This window comes from Protopterus annectens, chromosome 6.part0 (assembly GCF_019279795.1).
Source record: "Protopterus annectens isolate FY-2018-M chromosome 6.part0, PAN1.0, whole genome shotgun sequence".
NCBI classification, from domain to species: domain Eukaryota; kingdom Metazoa; phylum Chordata; order Ceratodontiformes; family Protopteridae; genus Protopterus; species Protopterus annectens.
Window position 1 is genome coordinate 1,323,499,804 of NC_056737.1, and position 16,648 is coordinate 1,323,516,451.

The window sequence follows — 16,648 nt, forward strand, 5'->3', positions numbered from 1 at the left end:
GTACAAGACAAACCAAGGCAATTTCTCTTAATTACCTTTATTGTTTTCAGCTTTAAAGTACTTTTAGTGATATAAGAATTATGAATGTATGAGAAAAATATAAAGGCAAGGCTAGGTAGAATATTACAAGAACTGAAAAGGTGCCAATACACCACAGTGATATGACTTTCTTAAAGGAGCAAAAAGGTCTGCTAGAAAGGTTTATCATAAAGTTATTGTATCTGTGTAGCGCCTTCTTCATTCAGAAAACTTGGCTTTTAAAATAGTAGAGCTAATTACAAAATAACCTTTACCATCCCATTAATAGTGACCATAACCTTTACCTTCCCATTAATAGTGACCAGCACATCGGCTTATTGTTTAAAGATGAGGGAAGTTTTACTTCAGTGACGATAGGAAACAGTAAAAAGTACTTTTTTGGGACTTCATTAAAGGCCCTAGCTCATGCTAGTTAGGACCTTCCAGCACAATATTCCCATCTGCGATTCAGGTGCATGCTAGCTGCGATGAGGTTGGACCTCATTGTTGTCTAATTTGCATATTTCTTGATTTTTTGGTACTACTATGATGTAGTGACCATGGCTGATCTGCATGTTGGCAGCAGAATCCCCCTCTAGTCACTGTGTCTTACACAGACACACCAACGTCCATGTACCTACCCCAGCCCTCCCACACTTTACATCTTAGGCCCTGGTGGTGCAGGGTAACCTCTACCCTCTAATCCTGCTTACACTGTTGGCACCATTATAGCACTGTAAAGAGTCAGCCCTGGGTATCTAGTGACCCCCCCATCCCATACTACCATTGGTACCTTTATGGCACATTACAGTGTAAGTCCTGGTGTCTGATGGTTTATTCCTCCAATCACCATCATGCTGTCCATGCCTTAAGGCACTTTAAGGAGTATTCACTGGTGTCTAGTGTAGCACCCTCACCTGCAGTCCCCACAGTAATGTTGGTGCTGGTTAGGCACTTTACAGAATAATCCCTCATGTGCAGTGGTTCCCCTCATCCCCCCAGATCCTTCTAGTAATGTTGGTGCCATCATGGCACTTAATGGATTTGCTAGTAGTCTACTTGGGGTGTATATTACGTTATCAAATTTTTAAAAGTTCGAACATCATATGGTCGAAGCCATATGATCAATCTTTTAAAAGTTCGAAACGCTAAAAAAAAGATTAACAGAAAAAAACTTACCTGACTGTTTTAAGCAGGGGGGCAAGCCCCCCTGCTCCCCCACCCCCACTCTTTAAATACACCAACTCCGAGATTGCACTACAGTGCAGGAAAGGGAAATCTTCCCATTCCGCACTGTATGGTGATCTCCATTGAAACATTTGAACTTTTAAAAGTTTGATCATATAGTGTCGACCATATGAAGTAAGAACTTTTAACAGTTCGATAACATAATACACACCTGTCTACTGGTCCACCCCACCATGATCCATATACTGTGTCTGGCATCATTGCGGCAATATAGAGTGTGTCCAGTGATTTGCCGCATCCCTGTCATTCTGGTCTGTGCCTTAAGGCACTACTCCTTCACATCTAGTGTATCCCCCAATTCCCATAGTAACTGGACTGTAGTACAAGAACTGTACTGTAGAATGTGTTTCCCCCTGCTAATAGGTCCCTGTAGTAATGATTGTGCTTGTACAGCATTTTACTGATGTATCTCTAGTGGTCTAGTGAACCCCTCCATGCCCAATCTCGATTTTGCTATCATTGCCACTATGGTATCTTAACAGTCAGCCCTGGTGTCTAGTAGTTCCCACTGCCATGTTCATCAGTTAATTACTGCCTTTTGGCTGTATTTACTACCATGATGTGGTGTGGATGGCTATTCTGATCTACTGAGTGCTTTCATGAATCATGCATTAGCTATGTAGGTGCCTTCCTAGAGGTGGTTCTGGGGAGAGCACATGTCTAATCAGTATATGCCTCTCTCCCCTGGAATGCATCATTAGCATTCGCCACAGCTGCAGGGCCAGCCCTTCGTGGAGTTGCAAGTCTTCATGTTCTAAGACTGTGCAACACTATGTAAGGGTACTTGTTAAATACTAAAAAGGTACTGCGACATGTACACGGAGGTGAACACATCGCAGTACCTTCATGAATCTAATACTTAGTGTTTCTCAACTGTTTCTTGAGCATTGGTGCACGTTGTGGATTGACAGCAGAACATTTATTTTTGGTGAAGAAGTGTTCAAATAGTGCATTCCTGATAGATATGTTTTATACTACTCTGTATTTACTGGCATATTAGTGCTGGTCAATTTTTTTTTGAAGACAGTGGTATAAAAACAAGCATTGGAAATGACATTCAAATAATTTCTTCAGACATATTTTATGAGGGATAAAGCCTCTCACACCCTTCATGGAGGAGGCTGTACTCCCTATCCCACACCTTCCATGTAGGAGGCTGTACCCCCTATCCCACACCCTCCATGGAGGAGGCTGTAACCCCTATACCTCATTTCTATTATAATCAACTTGGAGAGATCCAAAGAGTAAATGAGATTTCGCCCTTTGCACTGGCCAGTGTTGATGAATATGATTTTTATCTAGAATGTAAACTAATTTTTCTGTTTCCAGATGATGTCATCCTCTGCCAGGAAAGTAAAATATAGTCAGTTTTAAAGGCAAAATAATATTAAAAGGAAGTCATCCGGCTAATTTTAGTTTGCAGTAGCACTACAGCATGTACTTAGGCAGAGCCATGCCTGGTTCGTGTACTGCCCGATGCGGCTTCATGGTCTCCAGCTGAGAAACAAAAAAAGTAATCTCCTGATGTAACACTCGACAGTACTCCTTACCCAAGTCTGTTTCTTCACTGGGGATTTTCTACTTTTACCACAGGGCAGCAAAAGCAGTATGGGAGGGTTGCCTAATGGTTAAGGTGTTTGACTTACAAACACAAGGTGTAGGGTTTGAGTCTCACAAGAGATAATTGGCTAGGCTTAAAATGGCTCACAAGGGCAGGTAGCTTAGTACTAATCTATGAACCTATGAATCAGAATTCATTTCTGTATCGTCATTCAGACATGTCAGTATTGTAATACCACCCAGCTGGCATCTGCCGATCATTCCACCTTGCACTTGTGTTGGCTACCCTCTTCACCTCAAACTAGCTATGCTTCAATACTTAGGTGATAAACCTCCCAGGGCCAGTGTCACCATACAGTTGCATCAGTCTGCAGGTTTAGTGAGGAATTGTTAATCCCAAGCTCCATTAGTTATATTAGTTATTATTACATTGTCCTTAAATAAATGACCTTAGATATGAATATCTCTCAAGTTATTGATGTAGGAATGCAGGACAAAGTCAACAAAGGTAAAAATAATGGGGGGGGGGTGTCAATGAACTAAAATTAGGGACAGACTTTAAATATTGGTCTTACAAATTTAGAAATTTAAGAGATTAACAGGTTTTACATTAGCATACATTTTCTAAATGAAATGAATCCTGAAACTCAAATCTCTGTCATTATGTAATAAATTCAATCATCAGTAATTTGCCAGAATATCTGAAATTTTATGAGGAAAAGACCAAATATTTGAGGCAAAAATTTGAACATTCCGTGAAACTATAAACAGTTGGCAAGTATGATCAAACCACTTCCAGTAGTCATTACAGAAGATGACTTTATTGATGGATTATTTCATAAGTGGATGCCCCTTTAGGAAGGACGGGTCATTGTGCTACTTCCCTGTACCAAATAATTCAAATGAACATAACTGTCATTTAGTAGTAAATGTCATTTTCGAATAAGAACATCAGTACTAATTCTCATCAAGGATATGTACACCATGGATTTATTTCAAAATGGACAGTCAGTGATACAGCAGACAGTATTCACAATCATTGAAATCTGATGGAGTTTTAGAATCTTCTAGCATGTTTACACTTATTTCAATTCCAAAGCAAAACCTACAGGACTACTGAGAAACATGCAAGCCAGTGTATGCCATCTTGTGTACTTTGCAAGGCTGTTCCAATTTATTAATCCTTTCACTGCCAGTAAGCACTGCTGTGTTCTCTGATGCAATGAGGTTTATAGCGCTACATGTAAATACAGTAGTCTAAGGTGGAGTCTACATAAATTTAAATGGTGGAATCTCAGTATGCAGCCTTGGTAGGAAACTTGCATAGAATATGATTCATAGGTGCACATACTATGCAAGTTCTATGCAGGGCAGAGCTTCAAGTGTGCAAGCATGCAGGGCATTTAACATGTCAATTAATATGTTTCCACCAGTGATACTTGTGATCTTGTTAGCCCGAGAGATCTTTCAAAAAAGTAATTGCAAATATTATGGAAGTACTGGAGATGATATTGAATGTTATCGATAGCACTGGCATGGTTTATAGGTTCATAGGTGTATACTAGGCTAATGACCACTAAGATTATTATAAGCCTAGCTGTGCAACCCAAATGTTTCCCACAATTTATATGTTTTAGACATTTCTATAGGAATGCTTGTTGGTTACAACACAATTTACTGACTACCTCTGTCCATCAGAGACATGGGTGGTAGACCAGGGGTGAATTTTTGATTTCCTATCCAATGGTCCAAGTTACACTTACGTTGGGTTAGGCAGGGCCTTTGTTACACATGGAAGGGCAGCCTATTCCATAAAAAGGGGAAAGGGAACTCTCTGAGATGTATAGCTGTCTCTCCAACATGTTGTATTTATGCTGCAAGTAACATTTAGGTACTTAGATCTAGTAGTTATGATGCTATTTGTTTTGTAGATGTACAAAAGGTTGATCAGAGCAGGGTATGGGATGAAACACAATCAGAGCATGACTTCAGATGGGCAAATTTGTGGAAGAGACTGTGACATAATAATGTGAAGCTGAATCCAAAGAAGTGACAAATAGGTGTGAACACTATATAAAGTCCTTACTACATATGTTTATAGTAATGAGTTGGCAGAGTTTAAACATTTAACACAGTGTACTTTGTTAGAAATATAGGGTGAGCAACTGGGTGTAACTAAGAAAATTATTTTTTTAGTTGGGACACAGGATCTGAATGGCCTAGACACACTAAGCCCTTGCTCACAGGTTCATAGGTGTGTACTAGGTTAATGGCCCTAGAGCCTTTACAAGCCTAGCCCATAGAAGTGCCCTGGCATCATGCCACCCGACGTTAGTTCCCAGTGCCTCTATCAAGTAGAGCCACTGGAGTGAAACCCGGGGTGAACTTTTTATTTCCCATCCACTCATCTAGATTTCTCTTGAAGAGGGCCAGTGAGGTGCTGTGCTTGACATGTATGGGAAGTCTATTCCAGAGCATGGGCAGTATCTGCGTTATGGACCTGTCCCTCCAGCATGTTCTGTTGATTGTGGTAATGAGGTTGAGGTCTCTGGAGCATGTGGTGTGGAGGGATTGGGATTTCTTTAGATGTAGCATTTCTAACAGAGTTGGGTCAGACATGGCTTTGTAAGTCAAGCAGAGATCACTTCTTAGTAGGCAATATGAGACAGAGAATAGCTGGAGTTTTTTGAAGCTGTCCATGTAAGACATGTGTTTAAGGCCTAGAATCCTCTTCGTGAGGTACCTTTGTGGCCTTTCCAGCTGTTGCATGTGTCTAGTGAGGTACATACCAAATGGGGCATTGTACTTGATGATTGGCCTAATGAGGGAAGAGTAGAGAGAGATGAATACCTCTTTCTTCCTGGATGCAAAACCCTTAGTAATGAGATGTGCCACATAGAAGGACTTTCTGACCACAGTGGCAATGTGGTGGTCAACGGAGAGGTTTCTGTCAACCTGTGCCCCCAGATCTCTTATAATGCCTTCTGTGATCAGTGGGCTCCCATTGATGTGGTAATTAGTGGGAAATGACTTTTTTCCTAAAGGGGATGATGACGCATGTTTTGGCATTAAGCTTAAGGCCATGGTTTCGACACCAGTCATTAGTTTCAGTGAAGCCTTTCTGTTGGATGTCTACATCACTTGGGGAGTTAATAATGGATCCCAGCTTGCAGTCATCTGTGAACTTGGTCAGCCAAAGTCCCTCCATGTTGGCTGGACTTCTGAGAAGTAGATGGCAAACAGGAGAGGACCCAGGACCGATCCCTGTGGGACTCCACTTGTTACTGATTGGTAGTCTGACTTGGAGTCTGCTACTTTCACACTGTGGGTTCTATCTGTGAGCCACTTTGCAACCCACCTAGTGATATAGGGGTTGATGCCTAGTTTGGTGAGTTTATCAATAATTCCTGAGTGTTACGTTTAATTCTGGTGGCTGCCAAAAAGCAATTACTAATAAATGCAGATCATAGTCTTAACTATGTGTATTTGAAGTAGTGAATATTGTAACAGAGATAAAAGAATTGGAAGAGGATCTTTAGAAAAGAGTAGGAGCAAATTACAATTAAAAAATGGAAACTTTGTGAGCAATACATGCAGAATAATGTTTTGGAAGAGGAGTGAGGTTTAAGGGAAGGCAGGAACTGAACAATTTATATAATGCTAGATTGATGAAAATTGTTTAAAATAATGTATGTGATGTGTAATGTTTCTAACTGTGAACATGTTAAAATGGTTTGCTTTTTTTTAAATAAATTTATGCTTGCCTATGTCTTAAGTGATAATTCAATACATGTTTAAAAAAAGCATATGCTCATAGAATATGGAATATAACCCAATAATGACAAAGTCAAGACTGTGATAATGTTCTAAGGGTAATGCTGTTTAGCAAAGGTTCTTGAGAATATTTCAGTATCTTTTCAAGTTCATATCTAACCTAGCCAAAGTATCAATGCCATGATACAGATAGCCTGAGAAGAAATGTAGAATGATTTTGGAAAAGGGAACAGCAATAAATTTTTAGAATATGTTAGACATGATGCACCTACCTTAAAGTGTTACAATACCAACAAGTTGGTAATCCTGTATGTGGACAATCAGTCTTGGCTAGGGGCAGTACTATTATGGGAAGGCTGTAGGGCATTGACAGATTCACAGACACGATTTGCACAAGTAGAAAAAGAGCTGCCAGCTATTGTAACTGGTTGTGAAAAATTACTGACACACTGTGATACTAGAATCAGAACAAAAAACAATTAAGAGCATCTTTCAAAAAACATTGTTTCAGGCACCATTGTGACTACAGACAATACTGTGTGACATTACCATAATATAAAAATATGGAAAGAAAAATGCACATCACCGATGCTCTGAGCTGAGGAAGGAAAACTTTGAAGACTTGTTACAACTGACCTTAGAATGATGTCAGTAACCCTGCATTTGCAAGAGTCAAAAGGGAAACAGAGGGAATTCAAAATAACTGATATTAAGACAATTGGTTAAGGAATACAAACTTGAAAAGATGGCCTAAAGAGACTTGAAAATTTTAGCCATTCAGCAATATTTTCCTTTTGTAATGAAATGAGTTTATACTGAGGAACTAGTGTTTAAAGGTAAAAGGGGAACTGTACCCTAAGTTCTATGAAAACAGCTGCTGATCAGGATTCATAAGACATATTTAAGTATAGTAAAGTGCAAAAAAGCAAACAAGAGTTGCCATGTCTTGGCCTGGTTGTACACTTAGATTGAAGGAATGGTTAGATCCAGTCCCATATGTGGCATGTTACAAAAATGGGTACTTACGTATTAGCACAATCAGATTTTCGCGTTGCGGTAATATGAATGCTGGCATGAAAACGAGTGTGGTAATTAGTGCCACTTGTTATTTTACGTCTTTACTTACAACAAATATGTTTAGCTTACATTCAGGAAGATAAAACAACTGTGAAAGTCTTCTTCCTGTTTTGCATGCTTTAAACATGCACAGTTTAATTGCCTGGGCTGCTGTGTATGTTACTGTCGAAAGGAGTGCTTTTCTCTATCAAGATGGAATGCTGAAAAGAAAAACATGGGGAGACCTAGAGAAATGCTTTTTGGTAGACTATTTATCAAAATTTACAAACAGACTTGAAAGGAGGAAAACTTTTTTTTTTTTAAGAATAGAAGCTTGCAATAACAATAAAAGGTTTGCCAAACTGATGATATTGCATTATGCTGACATGTAGGGTAGTTTGGTATGTGAGAAGTTGACAGTGGTGCTTTGGTTACTTGTGATAGTGCTATCCTCGGACAAACGGAGATTGTGTTTCAATGATTACGGCTAGCAAAAATGTGGATTTCTCATTCACTGTTGTATTGTTTCTGTGTGTGGAGAGAAAGTTGTCAGCAATTGTAGTCACATCTTCCTGAATGTAAGCCAAACTTATCTGTTGCAAGTAAAGACGTAAAGTAACAACTTATGCTAATTCCCACACTCGTTTTCAGGCCAGCATGTGGTTAAACATTACTTTTTCCATGTTTAATCGATAATCCTGCCTCAAAAAAAATCAGTGTGAAAGAAAACAGTTAATGTGACATTTTCAAGTTAGTACTGGCAAAATTTACACATCTGGAAGCAACCAGTATTATCGCTCTGGTTGTGATAATACGTAAGTACCCAAAAAAGCAATACCTCTAAAGAAAATGATTTCACGTCTACTGGCAGATATTCTGGAATTCATATTCCTGGCCAGGACTGAATGAATTAATCACAATAACACCTTTTTTAAAACTCCAAGCACTTAAAAATTGAGCTGGTTAACATGATTTTTTGTTTTTAGAATGTATTGCATATCCTAGTGACGTTAACAGGGTGGTTGAGTTTGCCATGGATGTTAATTATCATTTCTGTCATATCCCACTAGATGGTAATGGCCTTTTTGAGGAAAGCCTATTGGTGGATTTTTTGACATGTGATTTTTAAACAGATTATTTTAAGAAGTTTTAATCTGGTTATTTGTCTAAAGAAGTTATGTATGTTACAAAACGAAAGTGCTAACACTTTAATAAATTATAGTTGGGGGTCTCGTCTCATCCTTGGACCTGCTTCAAAATACCTAGGGATATCAAAGCTGAAATACATGTAAATCAAAACTCTTATTAATGATAAAAAGGATGTTTATTTAGATGTTAGATACCAAAAACTGTTATCTCTCACAAATGCCTACCATTTATGAATGTAGAATTTCAGAGATAAACCTTTGAATGGGAATCCAGCCATATTACTATATTTCTAGAAATATCCACAGGGCAATAGACAAATTGAGTATTACTGAAACAGTAAGAAAAAAATTGCATGAAAAAATGTACCCTTCATAGCAAGAAAGACTGTTATCTCACACTGTTATAGCTTCAAAATATTCCTGTATAGCCAGTGAGATTGTCACCTGCTAAAATTTTGAAGGTCTTCAGACAAATACTGCAGGAATCTGGAAGCTGTTGTTCTATGGGAAATTAAAACACCATGTTCAGACATTGTTCAGAACACCAGAAGGTGTCCTCTTCAATCTGAATAGATGCCACTTATATAAATAGGCAAAAAAGATTCCAGAATCTATCAAAAATATTTCACGTAGAAGAATAAGAATGTTGAGAGACAAATAAGGCTCTCTATTATGAAGATGAAAACAAAAGATGGTTGATGAAGTCTCCCATGTTGAAAGAAACCCCATTTAGAAGGCATAGTTTTCAGACTGTGATCTCAGTTCTAGGAGTCACAACCCCCCCCCCCCAAAAAAAACAAAAAAAAACAGGAACTCATTTTTGTGCTGGCAGTAACACTAAACTCAGCCACCGTTCAGAGATCAAAGCATGATACTATCATAACAGCAAACATGAGGGATCCTTCTTCTCGGTAGAATGCATTTAACAATTAGAACGTTGTACTGAAAACATTATTGTTGTATACTATTTGTTCAGCTATACTGCTAGACCTATTTGTTTGTAGTAATAGTAGTTCTTACTACAGTACAGTGAGTTGTTTCATCAAAAGCTTTACATTATAATATGCCTGACTGTGATGTTCTAGGGCATAGATAGTTATCCATGACTTTGTACGTTGTTCTTTTCATGAGAAGGGAGGCATGGTATTTTTTAACTGTGACCATGTCCTTTAAGAAAGTAAGTGCCTGTAGAAGGCACACACCCTGAGGGGGATGTTATCTGTTCATGACTAAAGTAAATCAGTCATTATACCAGCTCTGTATTGGCTTTGTTATTATTTTCTATAGTCATAAGTGAATTTACAGTTTAGCCCACAACATGGTGATGAATCTGGATTATGTGTCTATTGAGAAAGAATTGACAACTGTACAAATTAAAAAATAGACAAGTAAAGTTCTAGCGATGTTCACAGTACAGCAATACATTACATAAGGTTTCCATATGTAAAGAACTCAAATTCACATCTTTCTTACTTAGAAAAGATAGCTCAGTGTTTGACATGGTTATATCTGGCGGGGAGCCAGAGGTATTAATAAGATATCCACAAGACACTCACATAGCATTGTTACAATTATGTGACTGTTATCCTGGTGCCACCCACATGTAATGTTTGGGAAGATATTGTATGTAGTCACACTGCGATTGATGGTGGACTTGCTTCTTCCTCATTCAGAATAAGCCATGCAAACACATACCACAATAACACAATGAAAAAGTGAGTTTTAAAATAAGATCCTCACTACACATGAGAACTCTGACCCATGAGAAAAATGAATGCTCATTAGAGTTATGCATGTGAGTAGTTCTGCATCACGTAGTATAGAACTTGCTAATGGGAGAATTGCATGGAGACATATTGATCAGAGTTTGAAAAGGACTGAGGGACTCATTGCTTCCATGGACACCTGGTTTAAGATTATACATGGTGAATCCATGACTCCAGAATGGTGACTAGAGGCTTTGCCACCCAGCCAAGGGAGGGTGTCATTGGTGATGTAGAACACACCATTCTGAGTATGTGTGCAATGAAAATACTGGCAATAGCACAATGACCAGTCTAACAGTGTTGCAGTTGTGTAGTAAGCTGCTTTAGAGTAGTTTTTTATTCTGAACTCCTCCCTCCCTCCCAATATTTAACACTAAGCACATCAGAAAGAACAAAATACCAGAACTAGTGGGGCTGCACTGTCTCGTTGGTGGTGCCTGACTTCCACCAATTTAATGGTAATTTCTGCTTTGAGATGATTCTTTTACACCAATTAAAGCCAGCCTCATGGGCACTTTTCTTAAAATGAAATCTAAAGCAACCATACTGAAAATCTGGGGGAACATTTGAAAACAATACATTTATAAATGTGTGGACTGCATCATCCAAATTCAGATTTATATTTTGCAAGATGTAACGTGTACTCTCAGCTATATAGTTTGTACAATGTAAAATGTACATTTTTCCGTAATTCTGGCATTCAGTACATGTGATGATAGTTCAACTCATTGGTTAGATGTTTAGATGTGTGAAATGTGATCTGCACTATTTCTCAATACTTAGATACTTAGTGGATAGTCAAGAGATATCAAAAGTATTACTTTATAATAGCAAAATTGCTTAAAATGATATAACATGTATTGTACAAAAAATACTTTTAACATTTCATCATGTACCTTATATTTTTTAAAAAGACTAATGAGTTAATAACGGTAAGATGCTTGTACGGTAACAATGCATATTTATATAACACCATTGTTCATTTTTAAACAAAAGAGTGTGAAAACTGCATTATATTAAAATCAAAAATTATAATAGTTACTTTTCATTTTTCTTGGGCTGGAACTTACCTCACTAATGTTGACCAGATTAATTTTAGACTGAACCATTTCTGGAGTATCTGCGACTGAGTGGATATGTATCTTGTCCCTTTCCCAGGCCTCTTTATAGAGTCGCTGCAACGACACAGAAACATTATTATTGAAGCATGTATTAAACATCTACATTTCTGTAATCTATAATACTATTCAGCCATGATTATTTTAAATACAATATGCATACTAAAACAGTAAAAGACTAATTTTACAGCATTTCACTCTATAGTGCACGTGAAAAATCTTTTCTTACAGTATTAGTTTCTCATCATTTAATGATCATTTAGACAAATTTTTATCAAAATGAACAGTCCTTCTGGTGTAATTACCTCATTCTTCTGCAGGGCATTGGTTTTGGCCAAAACCATGTCCATAGAGTCAGGCAGACTTGTAAATTTGAGGGTTTCGGGGTGCTGACGATACTTTCTCTCACTCAGAACTTCTCCAGCTTTCTTGTTCTTTTCAGCTTCCAGTGATCCAGCTGGTACCCATCCTAAGCCTTTGAGCCACTGCAGGTCTGCCTTATAAGCGAGCTGTCAATTTAAAGAAATACTTTTATAATTATTACTATAAAGGCCCTGATTATCGAATCATTTTAAAACATCACTACATGCAAATGTTTAGATGTACGTAAAAAAATTCTAACATATGTATACATTATAAAAAAACTATTACTCTATGTTATATATGCTGTGCAAGTAGGAACATGAAGAAAATTGACAAAAAAAAACAGTTTAATAGAACATACATCACTTTGTAGTTCATAAGCCTTTCTGGCATGGATGACATCATTTTGGTCTGGCAGACATGTCCACTGGTGCAGGTAGTGTCGGTAGTCAATGTCACTGACAAGAGTCTGGCATTTCTTGGCCAGAAGGAAACCCAGCATGTCTACTGGCATGTTGAAACTTGTTTTTGTCTTTTCAAAGTTCTTCTTATACTCTCTGTCACTCTGGACCTTGGCGATATGCATAGCCCAAACCAGTTTAGGATCATCTTGTATGCTGCGGAATCCAACATGGTGGCCTTGCTGCTTGCGATATGCTTGTTTGTACTTATACTGAAAGAAAAGGAGAAAGAAACAAAGAAAAAAATGTCATTAGCCAGATTACCAAAAAATAAATCAAATTGCTTTAAAGGTATTTATGTCAGTTTAAGAAATTAGTGCAAGACATGTCTCTACAACATAGAATGATGAAGCCCAGGGTGCAACCGCAATGACCAAGGACTGATTAGTGACTCTGGTACTAAAGGAGTCAGCCAATAGAAATGACAGTGAATATCTGATACAGCCTCATGTATGTTGGGGGGAAGGAGGTGGCTCAGTCCTTCGTGGTATGGATGCCCAATGGAGACCAGGTATACCAGCATGCAGTGTAAGGCCAGGGACGTATATATGTTTGGTTTGTTGAGCAGCATATAGCAGTGTAGCTGGAATCTGCTCATGTATGGAAGCATGAATGTACCACTGGCTAGCGCTGTAAGCTCTAATTTGACAGCAAACATGCCAATCCACAAAGGAAGGGGCCTAGGGACCAAAATTCACCAAACATTCTTGAATAATGCTTCCTTCCACTACTAACTACTAGCAGCTGGAGGTTCATGGGCTCAACAGTGAAAGAGCTGATTGGTTGTTTGTGGGGAAAAATGGTTGGCAAAGAAAGGTGGAAGAAAAAAGTTGAGGAAAAAAAAAGTTTAACAGAAAACTATTCATTTCAATAATTCCAGTGTTTGAAAGGTGATCTGGTATTGCTGTAAAGTAGGTTCCATCAAATATTTTTTTTAAAGGAAAATTAGTGAAACAGAATGCATTAAAAGGGAAGATGAACTTTTAGGCCAGATGTAACAGCTTGGAGTTGATTATAAATCACCAGGATGTAGGAGACTTTAACCTCTATGTAAAACCCTTTGGGGGTGTCTCCCTTTTTTCCTGACTGCCATTCCACTCACTTTTGTTCAACAAAATGTAATTCAGCTAAATCTACTCCAGGAAAGCATTTGTCATCCACTTTGTAAGAAATGTGAGTAGGCTGGAGGGAAAAAAATGACCCTAAATTTCAGATTATTGAACAAATGTTGGATACATGGCAGTCTATAGGGAATAGGGCATCTGATGAGGAGGTATAGAGGCTTGAAACTTAATGTCATTTACAGAAGTGTAATGAGTCAAAAACAAAATGACTGCACTTATGAAGGAATGCAAACATCACTACAAAATGTAACACATATAGAGTATAAAACAACACTTAATAAACAAAAAACTATGCCAGGCCATAGATGAAAATGCAATCATATAACCATTATAAATATAAATACTACATAAATTTACAAGATGCAAAAAGAGGAAGCCAAGAAAAGATATAGACTGCATTAGCTCAAAATGGCTGTTTATATGATTGTTTGGGCAAGCCAAGCAGGCGTTAGTCTTTAAAGTCTGTGGAAGCTTCTGGAAGAAGTACACTGACTGGTTAGGGAATGAGTCAGAATGAGTGACAAGGAACTAATAATGGCTTTTTGGTATGAAATAGCATGATTCAGAGAGGCACTAGTAACCTTCAGGATGACAGAAGAGGTAGCAAGGAAAATGGGACAGGTACAAAGGTGAACATGGGATTTAAAGATGTGGAAAGTGGTAATAAGACAGAAAAGAATCTAGTATCACTAAACCTGGGACGGTAGGTAACAGAACTGTAGTTCTCTAATGTAGCTAAGGTAGATTCAAACTAGGCTAGGTGAATCTTGGGAGCAGGCAAGGTAAGGCAGACAGAGGGAGAGAGGGACACAAAATGTGGACAGCAGAGACATATTTATTTCAAGGGAAATAATAATGATAAACCAGACAGTACTGCAAATATGTTGTGAGGCCTGACAACAATCGTCCGGACTACCTGGGGCTAAAATCAATTCTAAACAATGTGGTGCATAGGTTCATAGGTTCATAGGTTGGCACTAGGCTATCAGCCCTAGGGCCTATACAAGCCTAGCCATAACAATTCCCTGGCTATTTCTTCCCACACTATTTACTTCCCTGGGCCCCTGTCTAGCAGGGTGACTGACATGATCCCCGGGGAGAATTTCCTTTCTCCCATCCAATCGTCAAGGTTCCTTTTGAAGAGGGACAAAGAGGCACTCTGCTTGACATGTATGGGCAGTCTATTCCAGAGTCTGGAGAGTCTCTGGGTCAGGAAACTATCCCTCCAGCATGTTTTGTTTATTGTGATGACAAGGTTTAGATCCCTGGAGCGTGTGGCTCTGAGGGATTGGAATTTCTTTAAGTGTAGCATGTCCAACAACTCTGGGTTTGACATGGCCTTGTATGTTAAGCAGAGATCACCTCTGAGTAGACGATATGCGACAGAGTATAGCTGGAGTTTTTTAAGACGGTCAGCACAGGGCATCTGCTTTAGGCCTGTGATTATTTCAGTGAGGTATTTCTGTGGCCTTTCCAGTTGTTGCAGATGTCTTGAGAGGTACATACCAAATGGGGCGTTGTATTCTATAATGGGTCTAATGAGGGATGAGTACAGTGGGACAATGACCTCCTTTTTTCTGGATGAAAAGCCCTTAGTGATGAGGTGTGCCACATAGAAGGATTTCCTGACTGTTACAGCGATGGGGTTATCGAAGGTGAGACCACTGTCCACCTGTGTCCCTAAGTCTCTTATCACACTTTCGGTGTTTAGTGTACTGCCACCTATATGGTAATTCACGGGTACATGTTTTTTCCCAAAGGGGATAACTATACATTTCTTGGCATTGAGCTTGAGCCCATGGCTCTGGCACCAAGCATCTGTTTCTGTAAGGCCCTTTTGTAGAGTAGCCACATCATTTGAGGATTCAATAATGGCTCCCAGTTTGCAGTCATCTGCGAACTTTGTCAGCCAGAGTCCCTTAGTGTTGGCCTGTATTTCAGAGAAGTAGATGCCAAACAAGAGCGGTCCCAGGACTGAACCCTGAGGTACTAAACTTGTCACTTGTCTGGAGCTGGATTTGGAGTCGGCTACTTTTACAGTTTGGGTTCTATCAGTAAGCCAGTTAGCAACCCATTGGGTGATGTAAGAATTAATGCCCAGCTTAGTAAGTTTATCTATGATTTCAGAGTGGGGGATGGTGTCAAAGGCCTTGGCAAGGTCTAGATAGGTTGTGTGGACAACCTTACCCTTGTCCATGGCTTTGAAGACTGATTTGAAGAAGTCAATCAGGTTCAGGAGACAAGATCGGCACTTCACGAACCCAAATTGGGTGGGGTCCAGTGTTTGAAGGTTGCCAATGTCTTTGTTTATAGATTCCATGATAATACGCTCCATGGCCTTGCACATAAGGCTGATCAGACTGTCGGGACGGTAGTTTCCGGGATCCAAGGTGGATTCCCACCTTGTGGAGTGGGATAACTGTAGCTCTGCCCCACTCAGTGGGCATGGAACCTGAGGTGAGGCTATGATTAAACATGACACTTAGGTGATGTGCCAGTTCATATTGTAGTTCATGTAGTACACAGCCCGGGATGTCATCTGGTCACATGGATGCTGTATTCTTAGTTTTGGAGAGTGCGTTTTTTACCTGTGTGGCCGTTATTACCGGAATTTGGCAATCTTCCGGTATTGTGATGGACCATTTAGGGGTGAGAGGGGGGGGGTGAAGTTGGCACTGAATTGATCTGTCAGGATTTTGGCAATATCCTTGGGATCAGTATATTTAATGCCATTCTGTTTTTGCTCAGAGCAGATCTGAGCATTGCCATTTAGATTCTTGACATAGTTATTGCTTTTAATTGTTTAAATTGTTTTAATTGATTAATTGAGCTGCTTATATAAGGGGAGGTCTACTGTGACTTTTATACAAGGATCTGAAGAAGCTGTAATGGTGAAAGTGCTCATCCGTATGTTATAAGTGCACATTCTTGGAATTAAATTTGGAGTTTTGTTCTTACTTCTGCTGTACTCCACTTCCTTTGTGACTTATAGTTATAGAATGCCTTGTGGCT

The 16,648-nt window shown here is 39.0% G+C and overlaps 1 protein-coding gene across 13 annotated transcripts in view; it reads right to left on the reverse strand.

The window, feature by feature from the left end:
- NEB (nebulin) overlaps positions 1–16,648 on the reverse strand; it is a 619,289-nt gene that overhangs the window by 360,812 nt on the left and 241,829 nt on the right. For all 13 annotated transcript variants that reach the window (XM_044074886.1, XM_044074893.1, XM_044074887.1 and 10 more), the window contains 3 exons: positions 12,413–12,724; positions 11,994–12,197; positions 11,641–11,745 (listed from right to left, as the gene is read on the reverse strand). In XM_044074886.1, the coding sequence (XP_043930821.1) occupies positions 11,641–11,745; positions 11,994–12,197; positions 12,413–12,724 (621 nt within the window). The remainder of the gene's footprint in view (positions 1–11,640; positions 11,746–11,993; positions 12,198–12,412; positions 12,725–16,648) is intronic.